The sequence below is a fragment of the Podarcis erhardii genome, assembly GCF_964252035.2.
Source record: "Podarcis erhardii genome assembly, chromosome: 1".
Lineage (NCBI taxonomy): Eukaryota > Metazoa > Chordata > Lepidosauria > Squamata > Lacertidae > Podarcis > Podarcis erhardii.
In genome coordinates this window covers 7,466,487-7,478,329 of record NC_138497.1, presented here as the reverse complement: position 1 = coordinate 7,478,329, position 11,843 = coordinate 7,466,487, and the positions used below count along the sequence as shown (strand labels likewise).

The window sequence follows — 11,843 nt, the reverse complement described above, 5'->3', positions numbered from 1 at the left end:
TTATGTTTTGATGGCTATTTCCATAGCTGTGTTTTTAGCCGTTCCTATTCTTGCCTACAAACCGCCTTGAGTCAGGTGGAGGATAGTTAATAATAGATAATATTGATGATGATGATAATAATAATAATTTCACGCAGTTTCCAACGTCGCCCATAGGGGGCGCTCCTCCTCCTCGCCCACTCCCAATCCTATCCCTATGGTTTATGAAAGGCGGCCTTGACTTTAAGAGGCGGCGGGCCCTTTAAGCGCCTCCCCCTCCCTTCCCCTTTACTCCTCTGTTTACATAACAGAGCGGACGATACCATCGCGGCTTTGGGGCCGGGAACGGAGGGGGGCGGTGTCGAAGGAGAGGCTGAGAGCCGAGGGGGCGGGGCCCTCCCACGCCTCCTCCCCCTCCCCCTCTTCGGAGGCGGCGCTTCCGGACTTGGTCTCTCCCGACCTCCCCCTCCGGCAGTTGGGGGCTGTTGTCGCTGAGGAGGGAAGAGCGAAGAGTCCGCGGCGGGCGGGCGCGCGAAGAGTGGGGGGAAGCGGGGGACGATTTCGACCGACCGAGCGACTGACTGAGGGAAGAAAGAGAGAAAGAGGGCCGGGAAGCGGAGGGGAAGAAAGAGACGCCGGACGGACTTCTTTTTTATATAGATAAATAACAAGAATAAATTATTATTCTTCGTTTTACCCGCCCCCCCCCGTCAGGTTTTGTGGTTGTTGTGGTGGTTGTGGTTGTTGTTGTTGCCCCGCATGGGATTATAGCGGAGGCTGAGGCGGCGGCCCCATGTTTTCTCCCAGCCAGGAGGAGCACTGCGCGCCCAACAAGGAGCCCGTCAAATATGGGGAGCTCGTGGTGCTCGGGTGAGTCGACGCGCGCGCGCGCGCACACCTCTGTGTCTGTGTGTGTCTCGTGTGGACGCGCGTTCACGTGTGTGCGCGTGTTTCGCGAGGACTCCCGCCGGTGGTGCCGTTGCGATGGGTGTGTGTGTGTGTGTGTGTGCGGACCCTTGTTTGTTTGTTTGTGGGCCCCCCCTCTATTGTGTGTGTGTCGTGTGAACGCGCGTTCACGTGTTTGCGCGTGTTTCCTGAGGAATCCTGCCTGGTGGTGGTGTGTGTGTGTTTTTAAGAGAGAGGCGTGTTTGTGGGGAGACCCCCATTGTGTGTGTGTATGATAGGAAGGTGGCTTTCAACTCGAGAGGGGGGGGCGGCTGTCCTTTTTGAGGGGTGGGTGACTAATTTACTATGGGGGTGCCTGTTGTGATTGATCGGCCTTCTTGAGGGATCCCCCTCTTGTGAATTCATGATGTGTGAAAGTGTGTCGTTCTGTTGTGTTGGTGGGGTTTCGTTCAGAGATTGGGGTCTCTCCCTCCCCTCCTCTTTTTTGAAGGGTGTGTTGAGTAACGGGGGGGGGGGACGTGATGCTGGTAGTGGGGTGTCCTTTGGTGCCTTCCTGACCCTGTTTCTTTTTTTGGGGGGAGGCCCTTGGAGTTGGCCTGGGTGTGGGGGTGTTGATGAAGTGCAGAGATACTTGGGGGGTCTTATTTGTCTTGGAGAAAAAAAGGGGGGTTCCGTTGGGCGAGGGCTGCTGGCACCCCCACAAGGTTTTTTTTGGGGGGGGGGATTGTTCAGAGTGAGTGCCCACCAGGAGTGCCAGGACCCTTGTGTGTTTGTGTAGAGTAATATATTGGGCGGGTGAGGGGGGGTCTTATTGGGGATCCCTTTCTCCCCAATTAAGGGAGGGGTGGAGGTAAGGAACGTGTGGGGGGGGGGGAAGGGAAGAGAAGAAGGGTTTCCCCTGGGAAGTGACTCTGGAGTGAGACCCAGACATGCCCCATGAGAGAGACCCCTAAAGTGATGGGGAGCGTTGGGTGTGCAAGGGAGGATATGTGTTAATCTCCTGTGTTCTTTCCCACCCATCTATGGCATAAAATAGTAGTAATATATCTGTTACTACGGCTATTTGTTTCCTTTGAGATGCGAAGGGATCTCGGGAAAGGATGGTTGGAAAAGATCGTGTTTAGCTCTTGGGGTGAGGGTGGGGGTGAGGTTGCTTTCCCTTGGAAAATTACATCTTTCTCCCTCCCCCCCCCCTTTAATTTTTGGAAGCAGGAAAGCCTCTGGGGGCTGTTGGTGGATGGAAAGACATCTGCCAGGAGTGTGTGTGTGTGTGTGTGTGTGTGTGTGTGTTCCTTGTGGGGAGAGGAGTCTTGTGTGTCAGCTGGCAGGGAGGAGGTAAAGAGGAGTTTGGTGGCTGGAGGAAGACCCCCTGCAAAGGGTAAGAAGCTAAAGGGGGGGGTCTAGTCTGTGTGAGAAGTAAGCAGAGGGGGGAGGCAGGAGGATTAGTGAGTGTGCTTGAGGGGTAGGAGTAGTTTGCATGTGGGAGGGGTGGAAAGGGTGCAGAGGGAGGGGCAGGCAGGTGCTAGCACGCCTGGGGCCCTGTATGCTTTGTGCTTGAAGTTAACAGATAGAGACAGGTCCTAAAGTTGATTCGTTCATGTTTGGCTTTAGAAGAGGAGTCCCCATTCATTAACAGGGGGGCTGATCCTCCAGCTGCCTGCTCCTCATTTTCTCCTGGGATGCAAGGATGTGGGAGGGTGCACTGTTCAGGAAGAAAACACCCCCAGGGTGAAGTGAGGAGGGGATTCAACGGACTTCTTAAACTTTGGCCAATAAGCATGCCTTTTGCGCTTTTGTGTGTGTGTTGGGGTTAGGGACTGGTTGTGTGGCCCTACAATTGTGTGTGTGGGGGGGGGGCTTGCTTTCTGCAGCCGTTAGTCACAGCTTGTCAGGAGGACATGTGCTTTGGTTAATCCTTGACCCACAGCTTAGTCCGTTCCCTTGGAGCTTGTGTTTGCCTCTGGCCTAATATGTATCTAGGACTGAATTCTCCTATCTTGGCTGAGCCTGCAGGATTGCCAGGCATAATAGCTTGGCTTGTTACATGGGAGCAGTAGAGCTGAGGGCTGTGTGCTTAGCCCTCTCAGGCATGCCACTGTTTCAGGGCAAGGGAGAAAGCTATCAGTGTCGTAAGATACAGGAGCTGCTTCCAGCTTGGACGGATCTCAAAGAAAACTTGCAACGTTCCCAAGTATGCAATATGACAGCAGCAGAGATGGTGACAGACTCTCTTTTTCTAAGTTCGTCACATACAGAGGAATGTGCAAAAGGAGATTATCCATCTCTGCACAGATCCTAGTCTGCAGATGGCTACTCCCTGCCTTTATGATGCTCTTTGTAATTAAAGGCTTCGTGCCATCCACTTCCTGACTCCTGGCAGTGTATTATTTACTGTGATAGACATTGTTTTGTTTCCCCAGATGCTATGTGGTGTTGCTGATGCATAGTGGATGGCGGATTGGGGTGGGGGGAGGGGTATATAAGAGATGGACAACACTCCTCCTTCACTGCCAGTTCATGGGGAGGGGGTTATTTGTGTAATCCGCTTGGTGTTATGCTTCAGCCCTGCTGTTCTAGCTTGGAGCCTCGCTGCTGAGTGCCACAGAAACTGATGCTGAACGTAAGGCATCTAAGCCCATGTTCACTGAGCCCCAGCGAGCCCTGCAAGTGTGTTTAATCTCGATAGCTGAGCGTGCATATGATGTACAGCGGGCAAGTGAACTTGTTTGATCGAATAAACAAAGCATGAAACCCTCTGTGAGGCATAGTCCTCTGCATGGAAAACCCACCGTGCCTAGGAAATAAGGCTGTGGAGTACACTCCAGTAAGCATTACCTGTTTTTGGACATATCCGAAAGGATACGGGATCAGTGGGCTTGAAACAAAGCCAGCAGCAGAAAACTGCTCTTACTTTAGCCTTCTGTTCTTGGTAAACCTTTGTAGCCTGTGGTGTGAGTTTCTTAACACTATTCTGTGTTTGGCAGCACAAGGAATCTGTCAAAATCTGGTTACTAAGGAATGGATTATTTTAGCAATTGCTGTGAAAATGTAACACGACTTCAAATACTTGAAAGGCTTGAGATGTGGCAAAGCTGTTTATCTCAGCAGTTTCAGGTGGAAAAATCCATGTTAAGTTGCTAACAGCAGAGAGTGGTTTACTTGGAGTGGTGGCATGCTGAAAGCAGAGGGGGAACATCAGCTGTGCTGTTTAGGTTGTGTCATTTCTGGAACTCCCATTTAATGTCAAATTCTTAATTTAATTAGGTAGGGCAGATTCATTTTGTGCTGCAGCTGCTTGCTTGGTCACAGCTGGAATGGAAAGGAATTAGCTGTTGTGGTTTTTAATAGTACAGTAATTGAAAGTACAGAGGTGCAGGACACTTTGGTTGCAATTTGAACTTTGGTTTAGTTTCAAAACATTTGTTAAGGGATATTCTCACTGATTGCTTTCTATGAACAAATGTATCCTGTAGCTGTATTTTACTGCATTGTGAAATAATAAAAGCAATGTGTGTCCCCTTTCTCAGTAGTCCTCAGTGTTGGATTTAGGGGTTTGTGTTGTGTGCCCCCCCCCCCAGAAAGCCCACCTCCCCCAGCTGTGTGTTGTGAAGCATTTGATATTTTAAACTATATCTACGTAACTGATACACAATTTTAATTATTTTATAAAAGTACCAGCCACCAATATTAATAACACTGATATTAAAGAAGATTTATGCTTTTTACTGAAACAGTTATTCAGCTATGCCAGTGATACATCTAATCCTCTCCTGGCTGGATTGTAGCAAACCACGTTTTGAAACACAAGGTGCCATTAGGGCTAGAATATCTGGACAATAAAAATCAGTTGAGCAGATTGAGGGTGAGGTTTTCTGCTTGAGCCTGAACCAATTTATAGTAGTCTATTTTGGAAAAAGAAGAGGAGATTTTAAGTTGTTGTTTTACTCAAAACATCTTCCTCTCTTCTTTTTTCAAGATGCTTAATCATTCAGTACAGTGCTACAAATAGCATTTTGCTATTTTTCCCCCAGAATTGGATCATTAGTAGGAAATAATCACAGAACAGCTTGAACATCTGTTCAGCATTCTTTAAAAAAAAATACAGAATAAGTAATCTTTGTGTAATCTTATGCTATTACCAGTGCCTTAAAATGAAGAACTCCAGGTAACAAGGTTTTGAATGAGATAATCACATCCTTGGAGGATTAGAAATAACTTGAATGGTTTGTGGTTTAGAGGTGTTAATGTAATCATAACAGTGCATCTTGTTGTGACAATTGCTGAACTGTAGATATAGTAAAGTGATCTGTTTAATAATAAACAAGCAAAGAAACAAATGTTTGTTGTTGTTTAGTCGTTTAGTCATGTCCGACTCTTCGTGACCCCATGGACCAGAGAACGCCAGGCACTCCTGTCCTCCACTGCCTCCTGCAGTTTGGTCAGACTCATGCTGGTAACCTCGAAAACACTATCCAACCATCTCGTCCTCTTTCGCCCCCTTCTCCTTGTGTCCTCCATCTTTCCCAACATCAGGGTCTTTTCCAGGGAGTCTTTTCTTCTCATGAGGTGGCCAAAGTCTTGGAGCCTCAGCTTCAGGATCTGTCCTTCCAGTGAGCACTCAGGGCTGATTTCCTTCAGAATGGAGAGGTTTGATCTTCTTGCAGTCCATGGGACTCTCGAGAGTCTCCTCCAGCACCATAATTCAAAAAAGAAACAAATAAAACTAGCTAATTTCCCTTAAATAGCAAAGACGGGTTGTGCTGGAAGTAACTTTAAAAATATAAGAAGACTGAAGTGAGTGAGTAGTAATACTAAAGGAAATAATTTCGGACCTTCTGTCTGATTGAGTTATCTCTACCCTTCAGTGACTGCTTCACATTCAGACATGTGTGTATAGGGATAGTTCTCTGTACAAATGTAAACTTGGGAAAAATTAATTGCGCTGGAAGAACTGTGCACACTTGCCAAAAATAGCATGTTATTGCTGCTGTAAATACATTTTAATGACCTTTCCCCAGTAGCCTAGCTTGATTCTTTGTAAATATAAGTAATGTGGTAGTAAATGTGTGGGAAAGGCTTTCTTGTACAGTATACTTTTATGTGGCTGATACTGTGATGAAGAAAATGCATGCTCCTGTAAATTAAGCCAGACTAGTAAACCAACTAGTTGAGTCAGTTGAGAAGGACCATCTTTGTGATTTGTAAGAATATCCCGCAGAGTTGCCTGTTCCTGATAATATATATAATACATTGGTGCACTAATTGGGAAGCAGAGCAGCCTGCCTCAGATATGAAACCTAGGAAGTGCAAGAGACTTAGCTAGTCAGCAAGTCTGCATCCATGTATGTGTGTTCATGCACGTTTCTAAAACATACCAGTATATAACTTTGGGTGAATAGGCATAGGCACCAATATCAATCCCTAGGGATAGCACTGAACTGTTGATTTTTTTCCTACTCTGTGTTTCCTGTTTCTTAACCACAGGAGGAATTCTTTTGTTCCATAACTGTTAAGGTTACTCAAAAGTCTTTTGCAAGGTACTAAGACTTTTAAAATGCTTCTGACAAAGCACACAGTGTCAGTTGAATACTTTATTTTAGTATTAAGGATGGCTGAATCTGTTTCTCATTTTCCCAAGCTTAAGTTCAGTTATACACACATTCAAAAACTCGCGGAAAGAATTAATTTCGTTTTGCGAGGCACCACTGTACTGAAATATTTACGGTAGGTGACAAACACACTTTCAAACTGCCCTAGCCCTCTGTATCCTGTCCTCTTCAAAGAATCAATTTTTATGCAAGATACAGTATATTAAAAGGGCACTTGAAAAGCTTCTCCTTAGTATTGACTTTGTTCCTCAGGTGTAATACTGTGATGCAGCGCACATGTATTTCAAGGGATCTAAATCAAGGGATTTAGAATCTTCCTTCTAGAGCTACAGTCCAGCTAAAATGGGAATTGTTGTGCCCCTGGTTACATTAGTACAGTGGTACCTCTGGTTATGAACTTAATTCGTTCCGGAGGTCCGTTCTTAAGTTGAAACGGTTCTTATCCTGAGGTGCCATTAGTGAAAGTGCGCCTCCGGTGTGCGACTTCCACTCGCATCCCGGGGCAAAGTTCGCAACCGGGAGCAACTACTTCCGGGTTAGTGGAGCTCATAACCCAAAGCGTGTGTAAACAGAAGCGTGCGTAACCAGAGGTACCACTGTACCAGCTATTTAGTATCCTGTGCTCAGCCAGCACCATCTTGCCCACTCCTCCGCCTAAAATTACAAAGTTAAACATCATAATGCAAGAACTGCAACATGCCCACTAGAGTCCAGTGCCACTGCACATTACTGCACAGTCTGCCAGTCATGCTTGCCATACCTGGACACAATCCCTAACACCAGCACCAGTCAGGATGCCGAAAGATAATTCTATGTTGCTGCTAACACCTAACCTTTTGTTTTCCCTTTGCTCACTTCCTTCTGGACTGCTGTGTTGAAATTGTTCTTTAACTTGTGTTCTTGTTATTGCTGATGTTTTAACTACCTTGAACATCTTTTGGTTGATAGGCAGGATACAAATGTAACAAAGATGGAAATAAATAAATAAATAGGTCTTCAGGGGTAAGAAATATTCTTAATTATTCTTCTCAGCCTGGAGCTGAGAAGCTATAACATATGAAGGTAGACCCATAAAAGCTTTGCCCAGCTGTGGATTTTGGAATTCTTATTTCTAGTGGATTGTGGTCTACTTTTGCTATTTATGGTTTTTTTCTGTATGAAGTTTTCCAAAGGAAAAGAAAATCTATATAGTGAATGAATATAAATGAACAAGTCTGTATTGATGGGTTGGGTTTGTGTGAGTACGTTCATGAAGATGCTTGGGAGCAGTAGGTGTTGATAGAAATTAGTGTTTTATTGAACTGTTACACGGTGCATTTTTACTGACTGGATAGGTCACTAACAGAGGCAAAGCTCTGTTTTCCTGCAGGTCAAACACCTGTATTATCCAACTGAGTTGTCTGCGTTTCGTTTTTAGTTTATTTCTTTGTTTGGTCCATTGTTTTCTCCCTAGCATTTATTGTACTACTTGCATCTTTGATGAAACTCATTAAAAACACAGGTGTTCTTATTTTATTTGTGCAGTGTTGTTACCTATTCAGTACATTTGCATGTATTCATACAAGGCAGCCAATGTGATGAAACCTTGACTGGCTGACTTGACAGTATGATGGTTTTATTCCCGGGTCAGTGGGAGTGCTATTTTTTGGTGAGCGTATATGCTGGTAATGTCCTTTCTAATAGTAATAGCTAACCGTTCTCTCTTGTCACCCCCCTCCCCCAACACTGAGACATTCTACTTCCTCTTTGCTTCTGCGAGTCTGATTAATTGATCTGGAAAGAGAACAGAGGCCATCAAATCAGTCTCCTCTTTGGTTTTATCTACCACCTGTGCCCTCCCCCTCCTAAAAAATACCCCCTATAGTTTGTATGCCAAAACCAGAAAGCTGGTATGCTGCAGGAAAGTACTATTTGGTTGTGGCTTTCAAGACATTTACACATTCTTAGTAAAGAATGCAGATACTTCAGATATGCTGACTAACCGCACTTCCTGTCCCCCCCCCCCCCCATCTGCAGTGACAAAATATTCAGTCTACTTGGATGTTTTGAAAGAGCTCCTCTTCTCCCTGCTCAGGATTTGCTTCTCAAGTTATTTAGTTTAAGAAATAGGGTACATGTACATCAATCAGTCTGAAGATAGATGGGAATTGCAAGACCTCCAGCTGATTCCAAGAAAAGAATCTATGTGTATGGCAGAACTTTTTGCTCACAAGGTTTCTTTTTGCTCAGAGACAGATGTAATAAATGTATGTGTGTATTATACTTCTGGCATGACACAATAAATTGCTTTTAGATCATAATGCGCCTTGTAAGAATTTATCTTTTTTTAAAAAAGTGAGAACTGACCCTGAGCAGACAAAAATGGTTTAGGTTTTTTTCCTAGCATGGTCTGGTTTTTATTTTCTTTCTTGGGCCCATATATGAATCTGTCAATGACTTGCCCTTTTTACCAGTCCTGTGTCCTAGAAGGGAAAAGGGGGGTCCATAATGCAACACCACAGCTTTGAATTTTTTTTTTTTTAATGGTAATCAATAAGAATCATTCTGGGCATGATCCCAGGTTTTCTTCTCAGTGGACATGTAGAGGATTACATTGAACTCACTAGGACTTGCTCCTGGCTAAATGCAGACTATACCTTTGTAAACTTACCTGGAAAATTAATTTTATTTCAAAAACAGAATTTACCATACTTCAGAGTAAACATGCATAGAACCATAGAATTGTAGAGCTAGAAGGGACCCGAGGATCATCTAGTCCAACCCCCTGCAGTGCAGGAATCCTGCCCACAGCCATCCCTGGGTGGGCTTGAACCACCAATCTTCTGGTTAAGAGCCAGACACACTGACCCATTGCACCACAGAAGACCATAGGATTGTGCTGCCTTTGCTTCCTTTGCTGTAGCTTATCTGAACTTAAATTGCCAGACTTTTACCCTGATCTGGCTGCACTAGGGAAAATAAATATTAAATGAAACAGAGCCTTTTAAATTTAAACATTATTCTAGCAGTTCACTCCTCTTGAACTGTGATTTAGAATTTTTGAAGAGATCTGAGAATGGATTTAAACTGAACATTGCCTCTGGGCAGAAAATGACAGCATTGTTTTCACACACACTTGGCTTGAACAGTCTTCTACAAGTTGTAGCCCTGAGGCTGTATTTTGGATAGGAGGAGTCCCGGAGGCTTCACTGAAATTTGCAGTCGGCCCAGCCCGGTTTTTTTTTTTTGGTTTGTTTTTTTTTGTCGGCCCAGCCCGTTGAAAAGTTCCTTGCAAATCTGTTACAGTTAGATATTTGTGGACTTCTCCTCTTTAAGTTTAATTTTATTACATATAGCAATGGCCTGGTTGGTACACAATGCTAAGCTAAACTATGATTTAGCATGGCAGGGGGTTGGACTCAATGGCCCTTGTGGTCTCTTCCAACTCTGTGATTCTATGATTCTATGAAGGAGCAAGTGAACAGTAAGAAAGTCACAGCCACTTTACTCCTCCCTCAGTCCTCCTGCTGCTGCACTAAGCCGTGGTTTGTTCTTAGCATTGTATGTGTTCCATACTCTGGGTTGCATCAAAGTAATGACAAGCTGTAGCCAGGGTTTGTTCTTGGCTTCAAACTTCAAAGTGAGTTTTCCATTATTCTTCAAATGGGGATACAGTTGTACCTTGGATCTCAAATGCCTTGGCTCCCAAACAAATTGGCTCCTGAACGATCGAAACCCGGAAGTGAGTGTTCCGGTTTTTGAACGATTTTCAGAAGCCAAACATCCGGCGAACTCCCAGAATGCATTCTGTTCGAGAACCAAGGTACAACTGTATTATATACTACGCCACACAGATAAGTATATACCTTCAAGGCAACTCATTGGTGAGCTCTTTCCTAACTTGTTGAGATGCTCAAAGGACCTGAATGATTTCTCTGCCTTATCTCTGATAGAACTGCATAATACATTTCTACTGCTCTCTTGGTTTATGCAGTAACTGAATTAGACATTACTACTGTGGTAGCTGCCTTGGGCAGCATTGCATATGAGTAGTTGTTCTACCTGATTTGTGGATTTAGTATACGCCTCATTGTACTCCAGATGTGTGGAACTGATGTGTGTTTTAATCTGTAATTTTAGGTTATACTTTTAGCACTATATCTTAATCATTATGCTTTTTATTACTTGCTTTTAACATTGGTTTTCCTGACATTTCTAATGCACGTTTTATATTCTATGTAAACTGCTTAGAGGTTTTCATTACAGTTAAGCAGTATACAAATTTTGTTAAATAAACAAATTGTAGTCACTTACCAAGAAAAGTCAAACTTAGCTGCTGCTTAAGTAAAATTAAATATGATAGTAAAATATGCACTGTAGACCTTTCTGATAATGCTAGTCAGCTAGTGACGTCTGATAACAGCAAACTATGAGCATAAATTTTGGAATTCATATACATAGTGGAAAGTTTCTCAGCTGTTTTTAAAACCATGTGGTTGGTTTTTCTTCACTTACCTTGCCATAGTGAGCCCCTTAAGAGGAAAAAAAGTTTTGTTAGCTTTCATCTTAATTCAGCTTAATTTAGAAAAAAATTGACATTCCTTCCTTGCAGGTAGGCAGGCCTTTCCTCCACTCCCAACCCACTTTATCTTCCTTTCTGCCATTGTGTCTGTGGTTTCCTATGGCGGGGTGTGTACATGTGAGAGGGATGGGAAAGATGTGCAAGGTGGATAGAGTGAGACAAGATAGAGTGGGTCTTCTGTTCTCTGCTACCTATTTTCCCCTAGGTTTGGGAACTCATGAGCCATAACCACATTAAGTTTCTGGCCTGTTGTCTGTATTGAATTACTAATGCAATAACTGGAGTAGAATGTCACACTTTCTCCCTGCTCTGCCTCAAGCCAAAAAGGGCATAACCTGAGTTTCAAGTTCTGAAAGGATTTGAGGCTTCCAAAATGTACTGTAAGAGGAAAGTTTTTCATCAGACCTAAAAATTACTGAGTTGGTATGTTGCTAATATAACTTAGTAGGTTTTCCAGGATCACTTCAGGACATTTCATGTCTACTGATATATAATAATGCCCAATATCTTTAGCTCTCTTCTCATGTCAAGAGAAAAATGAGGACTCAAATTGTGTAGGGGGTGCATATGCCCTGCCCCAGTCCCCCTGTGGATGGGGGCCTTATGTCCTCCTAATTCACAAAGAACTGAAGAGGAATTGTTTTCTCCAAACCTCGCTGCCTGCTCCATGCCTGTCACATGTAATGCCAGGTTTGGGGATGATTGCAAGATAACAATTGGGACTCTCAGAATGTGCTCTTGATTGTTCCTTGGCAAGTGAGGATTGCTGTCAGTGCCAGTGAGACTTG

The 11,843-nt window shown here is 44.1% G+C and overlaps 1 protein-coding gene across 1 annotated transcript in view; it reads left to right on the top strand.

The window, feature by feature from the left end:
• The first annotated feature begins 454 nt into the window (after positions 1 to 454).
• Positions 455 to 11,843, top strand: part of PELI2 (pellino E3 ubiquitin protein ligase family member 2) — a 78,802-nt gene continuing 67,413 nt past the window's right edge. Inside the window, exon 1 of the mRNA XM_081864107.1 lies at positions 455 to 849. Within this exon, the coding sequence (XP_081720233.1) occupies positions 773 to 849 (77 nt within the window). The 5' untranslated portion in view covers positions 455 to 772. The remainder of the gene's footprint in view (positions 850 to 11,843) is intronic.